Here is a 20,948-nt window from a genome sequence, read left to right as displayed (position 1 = left end):
TTCCTGTAATTCATATAGCTTAATGAAATGAACTCATCAAAGTCACCTCAAACTTCATACTGGATGTGATTATTTTAACCACTTTCCATATTTTAGGAAAGTGGTTAATTATTATTATTATTTTTTTAAATGGCAAATCTACTCACAACATGTTCCATCATTGCGCAGTGGCCTTAAGTTGTTATTCTTGTCAATTCAATTCAAATAAGCTTTATTGGCATGACAAGCATTCTTACATTGCCAAAGCATTACAATACAGTATGATACAAAATGATAATATAAATAATACATATTCAAAATCAGAACAATATGAACAAAACAAAGAAAAATATAAGCAAAATGACTTGATTGACACAAATGATCTCTATAGTCTTACATTTTTTCATATACCACACTGATTGACTAAGATTGACATCCAAAGTTCACAGGACTGGCCTGTTTTGAACAAAATCCCGCAAACGCAGTGTACGATTGTGGTGAAACTTTGCATGCACATCCGCCCTACGTTAACTCTTTGCCAGCCCTCCCAGAAAACGCTGAACATAAGTACTGCCGATCAATCTTCTATTTATTTTTAAACATGTTTAAAAAAAACATTGCCCCGAATGATAACAACACTGGAGTGCGCACGCTACGTGTAGTTACACCAGTAGAGGTTCCGGAGTTACCTACTTTAACGGCGTTGCCGAAAGTGCTTTATGTCCACGATCCATGCACAGCGATGTAAACACATTTAATCCAGTCATTATGCAGCCTTGATTTCAATTTTTGTCTCATTGAAAAAGACACGGAGAAATGCTACTCTTACAGCTCCTCCTGTATAGAGAGTGGACGGAAGAATGGCCATGCAGGCTGCAGGCTAGGAGAAGCACTTCTGGTCACATGGTTGAAAAAAAGTTAACTCTTTAGATGGATCCCTAAAGACACAGAGAAGGACCGCCGAACGTTTCTTTTTTCTTTATAATTTTCATTAATTTCATTTTTAATGACCTAGTCCGGTAAATTCCGGCTGGCTACGACATACTTCAAAGGAACTACGGTTGAGTACGGCCCGGCTGTAAAAGTGTAAGGAACAAATGTCACCCTTTTAACATACCCGTATTTTACGGTCTATAAGGCGCACTTAAAAGCCTTTAATTTTCTCAAAAAACTACAGTGTGTCTTATAGTCCAGTGCGCCTTATATATGGATCATTCATTGACATTGACATTCCCTTTAGCACAGCTCCATCTGTTGGATGCATAACGCAACGGTAGCGTCTATTATGTGCGGTATAGTCCGGTGCTCCTTATATATGAAAACAGTTCGAAAATAGACCATTCATTGACAGTGCGCCTTATAGTCCGGTGCACCTTATAGTCCGGAAAATACGGTAACTGATTCTTGGCTGAATTCTGAACATTGCTTGCCCACAATAACCTACCTGACCTGCCGGAGACCTGTACTTTGAGGAACACCATTTCTAGTTATTATCGATTACTGTTGTTGTTCGCCTCCCTCTAATCAGAACCATGTGACCATTTACTGAATTTCCCCCTTGGGATATTAAAGGTATCTATCTATCTATGTGAACCTTTCCAGGTTCGAACTTCTTGGTAGCGGTCACGCACAAGGAAAGACGTGCGTTCTTCTGTTTACTGTGCAAGTACAGGACGCCTAGCAAGGAGCACGTGTTCAGGCCCGGACACAGATTCAACTATGTGGTGAGTGAATGATTCAATGATGGTGAACAGTGGCGTCAGTTCAGAAAAAGCTAAGGTATGGCAACATGACTGGTGTCTTGCACGCGCGCATACCTTAGCAACAGGCATGATACATTTATTTAAGTACATTCTATTTTTTCCCCCGTTTCTACGGTTTCTTGGGCTGGATATGGCAGCCTGGAATGGTTGTTCAAGTGCAGCTAAACTTGGTTAGTAAACGTGCCACAATTAACAATAATGAATTGCACCTGTTGTGCAGCTGACCTGCGGAACCTGGGAATATACCATCTTGTCAAAATGGGGAGAATACCTTGTTAAAGTGACAATTTTGTAACATTTTGCATTTGTAGTTATTTTACTGTAATTTAACAACATAATAACCAGCACAGATAGACAAAGAGACATTAATGTATTTACATTTATAAAGTAACTTTTATTCCCCCCCCCCCCCCCCCCTGGACCCCGAGTATGGCAGCTGCATACCCCTGTCATACCCAATTGACGTTGACGCCCCTGTTGGTGAATGATGCATTTAGGTGTTCTACATGTTAAAGGACAACTCCTCCCTAAATCACTTCTAGGCTAATTTTCCTACTTACCGGTATATTGATCCAACATAACTGTCCATGGGGTCTATTAGGCAGAAATTCCCCTGTTGTCCAGTTTCCCCCACAGAACCCAGCAGCTCTCATATCATAGAGTGAAGCCTATAAGCCTATCGCTTTTACACTATTTGTTGCGGTCAAAAGTGTTTTTTTTTTTTTCATGAATGTGGCACTAGTTGTCATTTCAGACACATCCATGTCATCGTTGTCCCACACAAGCCATCACACTCTTCTAAACAGATGTTATGCTTTTATGTGTTTTGCCAAGTCCCGGAAAAGATGCCCTTTGATTGGCCAGTGCAGTCACTTTGATTGTTTTTGGCCGAATGATCACCCCAAAACATTATTTATGAGATTGTGGTATAGCTATTTATGAATAGCTATTCATGAAAAATCACTCAATAGCTATTCTTCCAGTTCTCTGAGAGAGGCCTGAAGAGAGCTGCAGTGGCTAAGTTGCTGTTTTTCTCTGTAAGAGGAGAGAACTCAGAAGTTGACGTTTTCTCTGGTTTTCGTGGTTTAAGCCATTAAGGTCGGGTATGCGTTATTACGCATTATTTTATGCTTTAACTATTGAAAAATAGCAGATATGCAAGCTTGTAGATCTGCTATTTTTGAAAAATTATTAATTTTGTGCAAGTCTTTGAATATTTTTTACCCGATTAAATGAGTGTCTTCTAAATCCTTCGAGGGTTTTTATGTCAGTGGTGCCCAAACTCTTTCGTGTCAAGGACCACGAACCACAAACCCCCCGCCTCCCCCCACCGCTTAAAAAATACATTATATTCAAAGATTTGCACACATTTTCACGACTTTTCAAAAATAGTTAAAGCATGAAATAATTCTAGGCCTAAATGGGTGAAACTGATTGTCACAGTACTATGGTTCTCTCTCCTACAATTGCATTTAGAGGTCCAGATGCCCAGAGTTGACCGCTCCTCTGTCGGACGCGGAGCTGCTGAAGATCGCCACTGAGTTGGCTGAGACAGACCCGGGCAGCGAGATGCAGGTAACTCACACCATGGACTTTTCTAAAACCTAAGTCCCCAAAATGTGTTTAAATTAGACCGTCACCAGACTATTTCCTACAGTAGGTATACTGTCATGAGTTCTGATTTTGGTTTATCGGAGCAGCAGGAGCGGTTTTGCAGTCGCTGAATCGCACTGTTGTGAAGAAAAAAGAGTTGAGCCGTAAGGCAAAGCTCTCTGTCTTTCGAGCAATCTTCGTTCCCACTCTCACCTATGGTCATGAAGTGTGGGTCATGACCGAAAGTATAAGGTCTCGGGTACAAGCGGCCGAAATGAGTTTTCTCAGAAGGGTGGCTGGTATCTCCCTTAGAGATAGGGTGAGAAGTTCAATCACCCGAGAGAGACTTGGAGTAGAACCGCTGCTCCTTCACTTGGAAAGGAGTCAGCTTAGGTGGTTCGGGCATCTAGTACGGATGCCCCCCGAGCGCCTTCCTAGGAAGGTCCTCGATGCACGTCCCACTGGGAGGAGACCCCGTGGCAGACCTAGGACCAGATGGAGGGATTATATCTCCAGACTGGCCTGGGAACGCCTCGGTATACTCCCAGAGGGAGTGGAGGAAGTTGCGCAGGATAAGGAAATCTGGAAGTCTCAGTTGGAACTGTTACCCCCGCGACCCGATTCCGGATAAGCGGTTGAAGATGGATGGATGGACAATAAAAGAAAGTAAAGGATAGATTCATAGTGATAGGCGATACCGAAACCAATTGCTGGAATAGTGAATGCGATAAGTTCAAGTGAATTGAACTATAATTCAATTTGTCTCCTAATTTATATGGGGACCCCCTGGAAAACCCGGGTCCGCGTCAATATTCCGACGGGCCGGTATTCCGACACTAAAACTAACCCTAACTCTACCCCCAACCCTAAACCTAACCTCAGTAAACCTTACCTCAGTAACTAACTTGCCGACGCTAAGTAACTAACCTGCCTTACGCTAAGTAACTAACCTGCCTTACGCTAAGTAACTAACCTGCCGTCACGTCGGAACAGCGGATAGTCGGGATAGTGAGCGGACCCCGGAAAACCCTGGGGTGCCCCTGGACCTAGGGTTTTTCGATTAATCGATTTTTAATCGAAACCCGTTTTTTTTCCTTTGGACGATTTAAAAAAAAGGAAATCGTAAAATCGATTTTCACTTTAATTAGGGAAATTCTTACTCATTGGAGCCTTGCACGCGCAAAAAGTACACAGCCCCCGAGCCCCGTCCTCCTAAAGCAGGACGACAAGGTCCGACACCAAATTAATACTACTTTCTCTCTGATGTGTCATTCATTTGATGCGCGTTTAGCGCACCTCAGACGGCCGTAGAGTTCACCACCGCACTGCGCTCACTCGCGATGGTTCAGGCAGCAAACAGAACAAAACGCTGCTGAGCTGGTAAACTTACTTCTTGTTGTAGTTTGAAAGAAGCTTATTAATTCTGTGTTACCCACCTACTGTAGTCTACTCCTACTGTCCCTGTCACTGTGTTAATTTTGCGTCGGGAAGCGAAGCGCTTCGCCTCCGTTTACAATCAGTCAACATCTCCGTGCATGAGTGGTGCAGGGGTGGCCTTAGCTATTTTTTCACCCGTTTCACCAGCCTCCAAGAGCTGGCTTGTTTTGGCTGTTTTGTCACTCACTATTGATAATGAAACACTAAGGGCAGTAAGTTAACTTCTGTATGTGATTGTTGCGCAACTAAAGTTATTATTAATAATACCCTTATTGTTTTATTGCATTTGGCTATATAAAAAAAATCAAAAAATGAAACAATAATGAACAAAAAAAAATAATTTCCTTGCATTTTTTAAATGAAAACAAAATAGTTGAAACAATGTATTATTCTTTTAACAAAAAATCGAAATCGAAATCGAAAATCGAGATTTCAGAGAAAATAATCGAGTTTTTATTTTTTGGCCATATCGAACAACCCTACCTGGACCCCTCTTGGAAAACAACCAACTCTCTCTCTCTCTCACACACACACACACACACACACACACACACACACACACACACACACACACACACACACACACACACACACACACAATAAACAGTTTGTCATTTCTTTTTAAATGTGCTTGTCTCTTTTCTTTCCCTAGAATGTTGAAATGAATAGTGAAAGCGAGTATGAAGATCTGACTAGAAGAAGCACAGACATACCAAAAGGTAAACCCCTTTTGTAGTACTGTACTTGTCTGCCCAAGAGGACCGCATATTGTTAGAGAAACATTGAATACTACCCTCATTTTACTGTAAATGCTGCAAATTCTAATAATATGGAAAACATGTTATATGTTGGCACTCAGTAAAGCCATACCTACACCTAACCTCAGTAAAACCATGCCTATACACACTAACCTAAATGACTCATGTGAATTCTTCTTTCCTGAATAAAACCTTATTTTTTATGCTATGAGGCTGACAATATGATTGTGATGGTCTTTCTTCTTTAGCCTTAGACAGAATAAAAGCCATCCTGAGACAGCAGAGAGGGTCCCAGGATTCACCTTCTGCACCTGATCCTCAACCAGAGAGCCTGAAACACCAGGACATGTCAACTGGTTTACATGAAGCTTCACATCACCCTGACGGTAAATGCACCAACCATCCTCACTGTCTCACCTTCACATCACCCTGATGTTAAATGCACCTGCCAACCAATTTGCATGCTCTTGACCATTATTGTACTGTACAATCTCCAGAAGAGGAGAAAGACAGGCAAGGAATAGGCCAATTGATTAAAAAGCTAAAAAGGTTGTTAGTTGTTAGATATGATCCTGTTGTCAGTTTCTGGCCCATCGTTTATTTGCACCCACCACCATCTATGACTTCCATCTCTTCCCTCTGTCCATAGGTAATGAAACTAATCAAAGCCCGCCGGCCACTGGCTCACAATCCTCACCCACTGACACCCAGCCAGAAGGTCCACAGAGCTGTGATGTTCCGCCAGAGGCTTCCCAGGACCCCAGGACACAACAAACGGCATCTCATGACTCTAGGTCAAAGCCACGGCCTCCTCGGGACAGCAGGAAACAGTCAATGGCTTCTCATGATTCCAGGATACAGCCACAGAATCCACAGGGCCACAGGACATCCCCCACTGACGCCCAGGCAGAAAGTTCCCAGAGCCTTGCTGTTCAGCTAGAGAGTTCTCAGGAACCCAAGACAAAGCCACAGGCTCCTCAGGACACGGGTACACAGCCTGGGGCTCGCCGTGACTCCAGGACACGGTCATGGGATCCTCAGAGCCACATGACATCCCCCACTGACACCCAGCCCGAAGGTCCACAGAGCTGTGATGTTCTCCTAGCGAGTTCCCAGGACACTGAGACGCGGCACAGGGCTCCTCTGGACTCTGAGACAACAAAGCCATGGTCTCCTCATCGATCCAGGATACAGTCACAGTCTCCTCATCGTCCCAGAACAGAGTCACGGTCTCCTCATCGTTCCAGGACAGAGTCACGGTCTCCTCATCGTTCCAGGATACAGTCACGGTCTCCTCATCGTCCCAGAACAGAGTCACGATCTCCCCAGGACCCTAAGACACAGTCTTGCTCTCCTCAGGACTCTGGAACAAGGCAGAAGGCTCCTCAGGATCCTGGTTCAAGGCAGAAGGCTCCTCAGGACTGTGACACACGACCCATGGCTCCTCAGTACTCTGGTACCAGTCAGACCGCACCTCAAGACCCTGGCGTTCAACCACAGGACCCAGAACCCAGGGAGGGAAGAAGGATAAAACTGGAGGAAACACAGAAGCCGTTGGTGTGTCCAGATAGTCGGCCGTTCTGGGACCCAGACAGTGGACACCAGCAGCAGCAACCTTTCTTGCATCCGCTGCTCCCAAGCAATTCATCAGGTATGTGTGGATCGAGGCATTGCATTCATTTAGTTCATTTCAATCTATTGGTTGACTACTGAATAACGATAGAGGCTGTCTGTGAAAGAGAAGGTCCCCGGCTATGTGCCGAAATGTCCTTGAGCAAAATACTTTCGTTCTGCTCATCGTAACCATCTGACCAGCCATCAATTGGCTGAAGCTGAAACTGATACAGATAACTTAAAGAAGAATAAAAAAGAAAACAAGGAGGAGGATGATAAAGATACCAAAAGGAGAGAGAAGAAAGGGTGGATGAGGTACAATGTGCGGTATCCTCCTCCGATCTCATACGGGGCGGCTGGACTTAGATCACCTATGAAAGTCCATCCACCTGGAGAAAAGAAAATGTAACAAGGAGGTGGCAACGGGGCGGCCAGATAAAGTTATTAGGCCTGGATCCGACTTTAAGTCGACGCACAGGATTCCAGAAGTGTAGCGCTTATTCGCTCTTGTATCAAACCGGTACTCAAAACGTTCTTAGAATTTAACATATTTTCTAAAGTAAATATGGGGGGGCTGTGTGAACGTTTCGTTGTCAAGCTCAACGTTGGGCATTTGGACCTATACATGGAGAAATGGAGAAAACCTGTTTGGCCTAAACATGGAGATGTGGAGAACACTATATATGGAGATAGTCCAGTCCATCATGTCATATGGGACTACCGTCATAGACAGTAGCAATTGTTAGGCCGGAGTCAATGGCTGTCTGTCTGACTGTCTGTACAGGAAGTGATGTCACATGACATACTTTTTATGCCCATATATGAGTCATTCTGTACCACATCTCCATGTTTAGGCAAACTCCACACAGAAAGGCCCTATCGCCAACCCCACCTAGGGTGTGGGCGATAGGGCCTTTCTGTGTGGAGTTTGCATGTTCTCCCCGTGTCTCCTAGGGTTGATACCCTCACAAAAACATGAACAAACTCCCCCCAGAATGACAACAACTAGAATCGTCAGAGAAACGCTGTGGTTGGCCAGATGGTCAAGAATTGGCGCATGTCACCCTGAGGTCGCATGTCACCCTCAGGTGTCTTACTAGTAATTCTATTGAGTTATACTGTAGGTAGAGGCCTCGTATAAAAGCCCTTTGGGCTTTTTGCCTCCTCCTGGGCAATTATCTTTTTATATTCTGTGTACTGTTTTTTATATTGTTTTTACACTGTGCTAAATATATCAAATCAAATAAACGGTCTCCTTTTCCTTTCACTTGTCTGTCACTTCCAGGGAAAATGAGTTGTCTGTCCAGTTGCCTGAAGGCCATGTCAGAGGTGAAGAGAGAACAAGTCGTAGGTGAGGGTCTGTTTGTTTTCCCCTTATGTACAAATGAACGGTCCTTTGCGGTGTTGACATTTTGTTGCAACGGTGTCAACAAGGATTTAAACAACTATAAACAAATGTTTTAGCCTCAGTAAATATTACGTCATAATCATAAGTTCCAATTCAATAGGCCAAAAAATACACTAATTTTTACTTTAAAGCACGCCTTCGTTTGGACATAAATAAATGGTTAAAGTGTGTGTGTGTGTGTGTGTGTGTGTGTGTGTGTGTGCGCGTGTGTGTGTGTGTGTGTGTGTGTGTGTGTGTGTGTGTGTGTGTGTGTGTGTGTGTGTGTGTGTGTGTGTGTGTGTGTGTGTGTGTGTGTGTGTGTGTGTGTGTGTGTGTGTGTGTGTGTGTGCGCGCGTGCATGCGTGCGTGCGTGTATACCCCAGGTCTGAGGTCGGTGCTGGAGTGTCAGTGTGAGGAGATATCTATGGGTGAGAGACTGAACCCGTTCTACTTGTGTGGGAGCTGCAAAAAGACTGTCCAACTCAATGACATCTGTCGACATGTCACCAGCATTGACCACCAGTATAACTTTATGGTCAGTGGCCTCTTCTCTCATTTATTGCGACTCTCAGGTCTCAGTTACTATCAAAACCTCCACCGACCGCCCGTCACGTCACACTTTTGTGCACACACACTCCTTGGCTGGCAAACCACAACCTCCAGCCCTGATTTCTCACATGGCCCTTTTCTAGCGCCACCATGAGGCCGATTTGATCAAAACAAACTTTTGGATACAGATATTGCCCAAAAGTCACGCAAAGCGGTACACAGTATCTCACAAGTCATGTCATCAACATGGATTTGTCCCATTTCCCATATTCCCTCCTGATTGGCTACAATTGCCTTCTAAAGTTTGTGTATACGACCTGACGATCGCTTATCTCCCGATTAGGTAGTCTTACTGGTTAAAGAGGTGGTGCCATAGTTTTGTACTTTTTCTGTTTTTCATGTGTCTAGGAGGTTGAAAGTACTTCATTAGACCCCCTAATGTGTTTTTTTTAAGTATTCTCTTAGTATTTGTTTGTTTTCTCTTGGAGGCTGCCACCTTGTGGGGAAAAGTGTCAGTTAAAAAACACAGATAAGATGACATCACAGAATCAACTCCTCCCCTATTTACCATTCACCCAACACTGTGGGGTGTGGCTATATCAGCTGGGTCACCACCCACCATCCCATCCATGCATACTTAATGAACTGGGGGTGTGTCCACATAAAAACCCAATTCTAACTCTTTCTGTATACTTTCTTGGAAAAAATCTTCCTCCTAGTATAATCATAATACCTGATAATCATGTTTTATAGGGGGGGAAATCATGGCACCACCTCTTTAAGTATACTGTATGCTCTGCTCAATTGCGGTAGACAGCTGGATATGTCACAGAGACGTAATGTTTGAAAGACAGATCGGGGGGTGGCAAAAAATAAGTTACCCCGTAATTGCCAGACTATAAGCCGTGGCTTTTTTCCCATGTTTTGAACCCTGCGGCTTATACAACGGTGCGGCTTATATAACGATTTTTACGGCCAGTTAGTTAGTTTTACAATGGTCTTTAACAAGGATTTATATATAGATTTTTATAGCTTTTTATACCTTCCCCTGATGCCCCAAATGATGCCCTTGATATGTCATTAAAACGATCTTGACATTAACCCACCTAAACAAAACACGTTTGATACCTCTTAAGGGGAACACACACCGGACGCGGAAGGTGCGCGGAAGGTGCGCGCCAAAACATATGGCCCCATTATTTTCAATGAACTAACCCACACCGGCGACGTCAGACGCGCGCAGCCGCGGGTCTGCCGCCTCGCCTGCCGCGCCGATACGCCGCTGTTCTATTTTTCGAGCGTTGCCGCGCGTTGAACATGTTCTCCCATGCTTCTCCCCACTGGGGGAAATGGATGTGCTGTGTGGCAGCGCGCCGCATCCAGTTGGGGTTACCGCGCGGCACTTCACGCGCGTCGATACCGCAACGCGATGCTGCACAGCCCTCCGCGTTCAGTGTGTGTCAGGCATCAACAGCATTATTCAGCTTTTCAGCAGTGTGTCTAACTGGTAGACATTGTGTCTTTCGACACAACGGTTTGAAGGATTACATTTTTCATATAATGGCTATTTCATGTCTATGTCAGGAGACGCTTCCCTATATAATGACTTCTGTATGTCTCTGTGTTAGCCGATGGTTCCAGATGCAATGGCTTTCTGGAATCAGGAGGACTTGACTGACAAACAGAAGATGGGTCACTTTGAGGTTGCCGTCAACAAACGAGCAAAATGGGAGCAGTTTTGCCAAGTGGACGCTCAGGTAACCAGTTTGAGTCGTACCATGAAGTAATACATTCGGGAAACTGTCGTGGAACTACAGTTGGTTCAAAGAGCAAAAATGGCACCTGAAATTTTAAATGTCCCTGAAATCAGAAGAAAGAGCAAAGGTTTCTACCTGTATTTTCCTGTTGAAATCCTTTCCTCGCTATAATTAAATTGCCAATTGATTCCTCCCCACACTTTCTGTTGTCACTGCTGTTGTATCCTACTGACTCACCCAGCGGTGAGGAGCCCCCACCGGGAGGACATAGAACAGTGACAATTATCTTCCTCCCCAAACACGAGTCAATTGTGTTTGTATCGACAACTCGGCTTTGTGGATTTGAACGCACAACCTCCATGGTGGTGGGCAGGCACCCAAGCTAATATTGTGTAGTTTAATGCATCTTAAATTGTTTGACATTAGAGAGAAGATTTTCTCCTCATGTGTGATGCAGACTTGTTTAAATATCTTAAAACTTAATTGTGTAGCCTGAGACTGGCCTTCACTAGTGTAATATCATTATTAATGTTTTCTATCCATCCATCCATCTTCAACCGCTTATCCGGAATCGGGTCGCGGGGTTAACAGTTCCAACTGAGATTTCCAGATTTCCTTATCCCGAGCAACTTCCTCCACTCCCTCAGGGAGTATACCGAGGCGTTCCCAAGCCAGTTTGTAGATATAGTCCTTCTATCTTTGGTCTGCCACTGGGTCTCCTCCCAGTGGGACGTGCCTTGAGGACCTTCCTAGGAAGGCGCTCGGGGAGCATCCGTACTAGATGCCCGAACCACATAAGCTAACTAGTGTAATGTTTTCTCTTGTCAAGGTTATACGGCTTGACAAGAACTCATATCATCGAGTCAAAGAGGCTCCGTTCAGTGAAGGTAGTTCTTAATTTTCTTTCCCTTTTTTTACTTGAGGTTTAAAACATCGTATCAGTGTTTATCTATTCACAGCTATGGTCCTTGAATGTGTGCTGTTGTAACTATAGTGTATTGATTGTTGTCTGTAGGAATCCACATACTGGAGGACATCTGGAGACAACAGACCTCCTCCTGTCCTCCTGCTGACCAACAGCCACCAGGTGAGAACCTCTCCATCTACACACAAGCTTTATGTTCCACTAAAACAATGTTAGAATGAGATGGACATGTTGTTGTTCTGCCTTCTGTTGAACAGACCAGCTGCGTTCACAAGACCCTCCTCACACAGAGGAGTCATCCAGGCCCAAAGAGGCAGACAAAAGCAGGGATAAAGGTATACAAGGACCAACATCACACACAAAATAAAGATTATGTCCCACATAGACATACAAAGGTAGACACCTCCTTCTGCTCAGGGGCGTTTGTAAAAAAAGTAGGGACATTTTTAAGGCAAGCTTCCGGAATTTTGAAGCACACTTCCTTGTGCGTCACATAGTCATAGGGGGATGTTCGGTAGGCCAATCAGAGGGAGGACTCCCTCTTTCCAAGAGGCACTTGCTTTGGCAATGTAAACGTTTGTTTCCTCATGGCAATAAAGTTCCTTTGAATTGAATTGAAGTCCCGGCAAACATGCGCTGTGATTGGCCAGTAGTCACTTTGAGTGGCAGCGTGCCTTCGGCACTTCCGCCCATCCTGTTTTACGAGTCGCTCCAATGAACACAGAAGAGGTATCTAGCTTTTCATATCTATGATATCCCAGCTCTAGTGACCACTGTTGACGTTCATAATCGTTATCATCGTTGTTGGTATCTGATGTAAAAACTAGAAAAGTGTTCTCTTCTGAGAACGCTCTCCTAACATATCCTGACTTTTATTTTCAGTGAAACGTGGTTTTGATGACGTGTCATCGAATGGAGATGCAGAGATCGTCAAATGGAGAAGAATTGCAACGTCTCCTGATGCCAGTGGCACGTGTGACAGCACTTCAGTTCCTTGTTCAAATGTCTCATCGACTGCCAGTCAGTGTCCCTCACCCAGACACCAAGAGGTCAGAGTGAAAGTAGAACCCAGTCAGTGTCCCTCTCCTCAACACCAAGAGGTCAGAGTGAAAGTAGAACCCACAACAGTACCTACAACTCTGCCGCACTGTGAGCTTTCACAAAGGCAGTGTGAGTCAGAATCAGAGCAGAACCTTAAATGCCCTCCAACAGATCTAGTCGTGGATGCATCTACTCAGACATCAATCACCACTTGGTCCGTAGATTCTTCAGTGCTTAAACGTGAGCCACAGCCTGACCTGCAGTCCACCCAGTACGGCATGGAACAATCCTTGCTATCGCTGGAGTTGACCTCTGCAGCCGCCCTCACCCTGTCCCCTGCCATCAACAAGGATCTGCCCTCTAGTCAAGAGAGGTTTAGCCAGTTAAAGTCTTTGGTGCAAGCCAAACGACAGGAGTTGGGCCTGTTAGCTCCCAGCCCAGCAAACCCTGAATATGCCACTGAGATTGGGCTCATTGCACCATCAACATCCACCCAAACCCCTGTAGGTTGCATGAAGCCCATCAAACCTGAAAACAATGACATCATGAATTACCAAAACCACTGCAGAGCAGCCAACCCTGCAGGCGAAGACTCCAAGCCACAGCTGGACTATAACCTGAACGTGAGCTCTGTTGAACCCAGCGCCACCCCACCACTCCCAGTCATTGTTCCAAACTCAGTAAAGAGTTTGGCTAGTATGTATGACCCCACGGCGGCGGGTTCCTTCACCATGGTGAGCCCAGACCCCACTAGCCAGCAGTTCCATGATTGGGATCACAGAATCAACCAGCCCACCTCATCAGCAGTAAGCCCCAGCTACTCCCCGACAGCTGCGGTCTATGGCACTCCAGCTTATCCTTACGGCCAGGCCACCCATCAGAACCCTTATGATGACCCTTATTATGACCCTTATAATGACCCTGACCCTGATGATCTTTATTTCATGAATGGACGGCTGTACAGAATCGAGCCTGCCGTTTTCAACCAAGCTCCAGAGCAGCATCCGTCTGTGTCCTCACAGTGTGTAAACTACAGCGATCGTTCTACTGGAGGATCCTCCAGACTCCCCTCCAGGATGTGATGTCTGGACTTGGAGTCATCTACAAAACAGTTCCAACTGCAGACCCATGGCTTAAAGTGCAAAGACAATAGAGAAACAAAGCCACGTCGTCATTTGTGCGTAATGTCGCCCTCTAGGGGGTTCATGCTGGTATTGTTTTGTATTCAAATCGCCATTGGGGAATCTGCGATCGCCGCATATAAGGACTGTGTTAAAAAAATAAACACACCATGTGCGCGTTTCTGTCAGCGGGGGGGTTCTGCATAGTTTATGATATTCATTCATATCTGATATAGCCTGTGTAACTCGTTTCTAGCGTTTATTGTGTTACTCTTTGGGTAAATCTGTACATTTCCACCTTAGTCGATGCTTCATATCCATTTGGGTCAATCCGAGAGCATGGTGTGTTTATATTTTTAACACAGTTCTTATATGCGGTGATCGCAAATTCCCCAATGGCGATTTGAATACAAAACAATACCAGCATGAACCCCGTAGAGGGCGACATTTCACGCCATTTCACGGAAGTGACATCACACTTCGCTACTGAATAGCAGCTGCAATAATGTCCCGGAGTAATGTCTTCTCTTATAACAATTTGTTTTCCACTTATATGGTGGAAAAAAAGGAAGACTGCAATGTGGATACACTCTGTTACAAGTAGAAGTCCCATATTCAAAATGTACTTGAGTAAAAGTACTGAGAATTTCTCACTCATTTGACAGACTAGAAAAGTTGAGTTAACGGTTCTTTATTGTACAGTAGCTGTGCAAAAAGCTTGTTTGCCCATGGGCTACTGTATGCTACTGTATGCCTTGTTGGCTGAAGAGGGGACATTAGTACAAAGTCCCATGGCAATCAGTCAATACTTTGATGGCTACAGTAACACTTGTAACCCCCATCATACAAAGTTTGTAAAAGATTACAACAGCATCGCGTGTACTTTCCATGCCAGTTCTCTTAACCTCATTGTCGTGCTGAGTCTATTGTCACCTTCTAGAAAGTCTGTGCTCAGCCCGTCAAAAGTCACACAATTCACAATGAGGTGTAATGTATGTAGTACAAAAGTAGCGCCATCAAAATATACTTAATGTACCAAAAGTAAAATGACTCATTGTGCAGGATGCCCCATTTCACAAGTTCAAAATGTATGAAATATATTTTGTAAATAGCCGATCTACAAACTCACAATTGTGAGTGTTGCTAGACACCTTTACAGGTAGAAGAAAGTAATGTGACTTGTCTCATAAATAAGGATGTTCTGGTGGGGAATTTGGACTGAAACAGAAAACAACAAAGGAACCTCCTGGAACCTGCTGACAGTGGGTTGGTGAGAGATGCAATGCATTGCTATATTTTCTTTTGGAATATTTCAGTGGCGTCAGTTCAGAAAAAGCTAAGGTATGGCAACATGACTGGTGTCTTGCACGCACGCGACCAGTCATGTTGCCTGTGAGCTGGTATATCTGCTATTCTTTTATAGTTAAAGCATCCAATAATTTTAGGCCTAATAATGATGCCCCGAAATATGACTCCGAAAACATCACCATTTGGAGGATGAGATCATCCTATGGGTAGGGGCGGTGGGGCGGCTGTGGCTCAGGAAGTAGAGCAGGTCATTCAATGATCTGTGGGTCGGCGGTTTGAATCCCGGCTCCTCCTGGCCACATGTGGAAGTGTCCTTGGGCAAGACACTGAACCCCACATTGCCTCCAATGAGTCGGTCGGTGTCAGCTTTGCCACCATTGGTGTGTGAATGTGAGAAGTGAGGACGCTGGCGTAGATTGTTTGCCGCTTCACTTCCCAATGTATGAATGAATGGACCATTGTAAAGCATTTTGAGTTCGCAACTTGCTTAGAAAAGCACTATAAAAAATGCCATCCAAAAATGCCACACAGGTGGATTAGGCCCCAAAAAGTAAGGTGTGGCCAAAGAGGCACTTATATTGGGCACTAGGGCATTAACGACTTGTGATTTTTGCAAGTCGACTCGACTCAGTAAAAAGTTGAGTTGAAGTCGACTTTATCGTTTGATGATGTCATCACATCACACCCGACCCTCCTAATTATTTTGGGGGTTCCCCAGATGATTAACTTAATGTGAAACATTGTTTAAGTGTATAGAGGGTATCTTCACATTTCTAAAGTGCCAATTTAAGGACTTTTTAATACGTCTAAAATGGCAAATTAAACATTGTCCAAATTGTCAAATATATAGAGAAAGACATTCCTATTTTCACGATAGGAAGTTTTTTTTTTTCAACTTCGACTTTTGACTTTCTCTGGTGGGAGTCGACTTGTCGACTTTTTCGTTAATGCCCTATTGGGCACCCAGAAAGGATGAGACCTATCTTCTCTGCTAAGCTCCTTTGTGTGTGATCTCTAAAGCCCCTATCATAGTAGGCACCGCGGTGATAAGCTATCCACCGCGGTGTAGTCTTAAAACCTTAAAGCCATACTGTGTAAGTTGCCCAACTAGTGGTCATTAGCCCTATAGCAAACCGCGGTCGCGTCCGCGTCTTTCGTCCGTTTTTCGTACCTTCAGACCCCCGCGTCTGCCTCCACCTCGCTGAGATCTATCTTTTAAGGGGTCCCTTGTTCCTGTGCGTTCAGTAATTCCAGAGATACGGACTCCTTCACCCTGCCTGGTAGGCGAAATTACCTAGAGAAGGGATGGTACAAACGGGCGACAACAAATATGGCTGCCATAGCGAGTATTAGCGACCCCACTTCAAGATGCGCTGTGATTGGCCGGCAGTTGTATAACCCTCGCTGTGATTGGCCGGTAGTGTGATGACGCAATTTTGGCGCGAGATCCGGTCCACGGCAAGGATCTCAGTTTACATATAGAGAAGGCTTTACAGGCTGAAATTCACGGCGCGGATCTTCTAAAACTTTTGTGATTTAATAGTTAGGAGAATTTTAAGATTTGTTTTATAAAAAAAGTTACATAGTACAACTTTAAATTAAGTCGTAAAACTACAACATTACGTCATTACTCGCGGTGAAGAGCTATCCACCGCGAACCCCGACACATCTCTCTGTTTTTACTATCAGACAGATCGGCCCATCACCCCGTTCACTGATTGGTCGATCTAGACCATTCAGTCACAGTGATAGGACTTCACCGTGACTGACTATGATGGCCTCCACTTGTTTTCTCACTTTAGGTGGATTGTACATTTGCGGTGGTAGGCTCTTCACCGCAGACTCTGATAGGGGCTTAAGAGAAAGACATTGTGAAAATAGCAGATCTACATGCTCAAGTGAGCATGTAGATCTGCTATTTTCACAATAGGACGTTTTTTTTTGTTCAACTTCGACTTTTGACTTTCTCTGGTGGGAGTCGACTTGTGTAATGAAGTCGACTGAGTCGACTTGTCGACTTTTTCGTTAATGCCCTATTTATTGGGCACCCAGAAAGGATGAGACCTATCTTCTCTGCTAAGCTCCTTTGTGTGTGATCTCTAAGAGGGCCCGCTTGATTTCTTAGTGTGGTTGCTATAGGCAACCCGACTATTGTTCTAGTCCTAAAGTTTTCGGAGAACTTTTATCTCACCTACAGTATGTTTTCATTTAACTTTTTTCTGTAACCTTTCATGTCACCTAAAGTAAACCTGTTTTTATTTAAGTTTTTTTTTTTCTGTAACCTTTTGTCACCTAAAGCAGGGGTGGGTAACTTTGATGATGGAGAGGGCCACTATATTTCCACACTCACTCCAGGGAGCCACGTGTTACTGTCGAGCAAAAACCTCTCATCTCCAGTAGGAGTAGCGAAAATAGCCGATCTACAAGCTCAAAACACGTTGTGATGTGTTTTTAGCTTGTAGATCTGGTTTTGAGCTTGTCGATCTGCTATTTTTGCTACTTTTGCATTGAAATCCTGAATTATCTTTTTTTTTTTTTTTTTTTTGGAATCCTGAAATGTAACATTTTGATTTAATTTCAGATGCATTCAGTTATACTTATGTTAACTTTATGAATTTAAATACAAATATATTGGAGGTAATAAATACTAACATTTTAATACTACTATACTAGTCATTCAACTACTAATATAGACACATGATTTGCATGTTTGGAATTGTAACAGCTGAAATCAATAATATATCCTATAGTATTCCGATATTAAACTGCGGGCCGCATTAAGTGAAGATGGGGGCTGCATGTGGCCCATGGTCCGCCAGTTTTCATTTAACTTTTTTTTCTGTAAAACTTTATGTCACTTAAAGCAGGGGTCTTCAACAGGGGGTCCGGGACTCCTAGGGGGTCCTCAGAGTTACTACAGGGGGTCCTCCAAATCTTTGAGTGATAGATAACCTCCTGAGCCCTAGTGTCCATATTCGGATAACTTTAGCCAAAAATAGCAGATCTACAAGCTCACAACGCCTCGCGCTGCGTTGTGAGCTTGTAGATCGGCTATTTTCGGCAAAAAGAGTGAAATGTGAAATTTGGGAAAAAGAGCAGACTTTCAAGTGGTTAAACTTAAATATCGGAAAACACTGAAATAACCTCATGATTGTGCTGTCAAACAGTGAAACTATGGAATAACTGAAAAGGGGGGTCCCTGCTTCATCTCTCTCTCGACTAAGGGGTCCTTGGCCTGAAAACGTTGAAGACCCCTGACCTAAAGTAATCCTGTTTTTCATTTAACTTCTTTTCCTTTAAGTCCTTTGAGTTCAATGGACCATTTCTGTCCCTTTTCTGATTGGACAATGTAATGTCCAATCAGACAGTATTGGTTATGGTCCTCGTGACTCGCGTCAGTGCAACCACACTTGCAATTTCCCAGAATTGCACCTTTCTAGTTCTGTCTGTACTGTACTTTCATCAATGCATTTCATTGTATTTCAATGTATTCTGAACTATACTCTAAAGTAAAGATGCATCTGTTCTGCAATCTATTTACTGTGTGATTGAATCTTTGTGTCAAAGTTGGTACCCTGTTGAGACACACACGCACGCACGCACGCACGCACGCACGCACGCACGCACGCACGCACGCACGCACGCACACACACACGCACACACACACACACACACACACACACACACACACACACACACACACACACACACACACACACACACACTATATGCACTGTACAGTATGTGTTATTCTGCATGTCTTGCTGCACCTGATTACTTTCTTTCTGTCTGTCAACCACAATATACTGCCATTAATTTATACTGTATTGGAGACCAAAACCCCCAAACGGTTGCTTTTGAAATCAATAATATTTAAGAAGAATACAATTTAAAATCAAATTAGTTCATCATGCGTGGTGGAAGTACTTTTTGGGGTTTGTATTTCAAAGTACCCACAATCAATCCTCCAGTTCTAGGCAACACAGAAGTGGGGGGATTTTTTTTTCTTATTTCCACATAACAACAACTATTAATGACTTAATTCAATGTTGAAAATGGGTGGTTCTCCCCTCCAAGTAAAATAGCAATACCACAATCTAGACAAACCCCCTGTTAGCATCAAAATATTCTTAAATTAATGAACTCGTTATACAGAATGCCCATTTCAGAATCATACTAAATTATCATGTTATTGGACTATTATTATTGATTATTGACCACTTACAGTATGCCCTGTTCTGTACTACTTAGGCTATTTGAAAGTAGCGTTGCATTGTGACATGTTGTGTGTTTATAGATCTGCTATTTTAGAATATTTTCGATTGAATTGATTCATTATTAAGGTAAATCTGCAAAGTAACGATTAACAAAATGTGTCAAATAATCTGGTCAAAAAGTGCAACATTTGACTCTGAGATGTAGTGGAGTAGATTTAGAAAGTATCAAGTAATGGATACTCAATTAAAGTGAATGTACCTCAACATTGTACGGAAGTACAGCACTTGAGTAAATGTACTTAGTTTCTTTATCAGTGAGGATCTCTCTCTCTCTCTTTCTCTCTTGCCTGCACTAAAGCCCCTTTTCCACAGGCCCAACACCACACCACACCACACCACACCGCCCACTTGTGCCAGGTTTTCCACTACAAGGACCTGGGTAGAGTGGTGTGAAAGTGGTACTAAATGTGGTACTAAAAAGTATCCAATCTAGAGTAGGTCTGAGCTAGGCTTAACAGGGCCAAACACTTCATAATGACTGATCACTCACTGACTTTTCATTTAGACCACCAGGATATAGTTGTAATACATGCTAATAGATTCTATTGTGTTATAACCACTATTATAGTGTATTATAATTATCATAGTTAATACATTAATACTTTATGGTGTATTATAATCTTGGTTATAATCCATAATAGTGTATTATAATTTAGGATAGTTGTAATACAAATTTATATTGTATTATAATCACAGTTAAAAGGGTCAATCTGTTTCTTACCGATTGGGGTACTTTTGTGTAATGGAAAATGTAGATATTTTTATGTGGTGTGGTGTGGTGTGGTGTGGTGTGGTGTGGTGTGGTGTGGTGTGGTGCTAAAGCTGCAGTCGAAAAGGGGCTTAATAGTCTTAATGCTTCCTGGCGAGATGCCCAGAGCTACATTAACCTCTGGATGAACCATTGATTTAGCGCGAAAATCTCTGGCTCTCCACGGCCCAGCCCTCTTAAAACTCTATATGGTTATCTCCCCAATGCAATTAAGGTAATTAACACAAGAAGCATTCTACAGTTTCTTGGGCTGGATATGGCAGCCTGGAATGGTTGTTGAAGTGCAGCTAAACTTGGCATGTTAGTAAACGTGCCACAATGAACAATAATGCATTGCACCTGTGCAGCTGACCTGCGGAACCTGGGAAAATATATATTCTGTCAAGATGGGGAGAATACAAGTGTGGAGAATATAATTATAATACCTTGTTAAAGTGCCCATTTTGTTAAACTTTTATTTTCCCCCTGGACCCAGGGTATGGCAACTGCATACCCCTGCCATATCCAATTGACGCCCCTGTCCACTGATGAATGGCTTGCAAGCCAAAAGCCAGGGCAGACAGACAGATAGATAGATGGATGGACTCAACCAGGCAGAGAGAGAGAGAGAGACAGAGAGAGAGAGAGAGAGAGAGAGAGAGAGAGAGAGAGAGAGAGAGTAGAGACTATA

General features: G+C 43.6%; 1 protein-coding gene across 5 annotated transcripts in view; it reads left to right on the top strand.

The window, feature by feature from the left end:
* Positions 1–13,939, top strand: part of LOC308293363 (uncharacterized protein) — a 525,181-nt gene extending 511,242 nt beyond the window's left edge. For 4 of the 5 annotated variants that reach the window (XM_080735845.1, XM_080735843.1, XM_080735842.1 and 1 more), the window contains 12 exons: positions 1,582–1,703; positions 3,219–3,317; positions 5,425–5,491; positions 5,779–5,916; positions 6,180–7,181; positions 8,430–8,495; positions 8,915–9,066; positions 10,709–10,837; positions 11,667–11,724; positions 11,853–11,924; positions 12,020–12,097; positions 12,645–13,939. In XM_080735845.1, coding sequence (XP_080591971.1) covers positions 1,582–1,703; positions 3,219–3,317; positions 5,425–5,491; positions 5,779–5,916; positions 6,180–7,181; positions 8,430–8,495; positions 8,915–9,066; positions 10,709–10,837; positions 11,667–11,724; positions 11,853–11,924; positions 12,020–12,097; positions 12,645–13,885 — 3,224 coding nt within the window. In that variant the 3' untranslated portion in view covers positions 13,886–13,939. Of the gene's footprint in view, positions 1–1,581; positions 1,704–3,218; positions 3,318–5,424; positions 5,492–5,778; positions 5,917–6,179; positions 7,182–8,429; positions 8,496–8,914; positions 9,067–10,708; positions 10,838–11,666; positions 11,725–11,852; positions 11,925–12,019; positions 12,098–12,644 lie in introns of those variants that run through there. The other variant, XM_080735846.1, reaches the window with a different exon arrangement.
* Positions 13,940–20,948: the final 7,009 nt, after the last annotated feature.

This window comes from Nannobrachium achirus (genome assembly GCF_963921795.1).
Source record: "Nannobrachium achirus genome assembly, chromosome: 10".
NCBI classification, from domain to species: Eukaryota; Metazoa; Chordata; class Actinopteri; order Myctophiformes; family Myctophidae; genus Nannobrachium; species Nannobrachium achirus.
The sequence above is the reverse complement of the archived record's forward strand: the minus strand, read 5'-3'. Positions and strand labels throughout refer to the sequence as shown.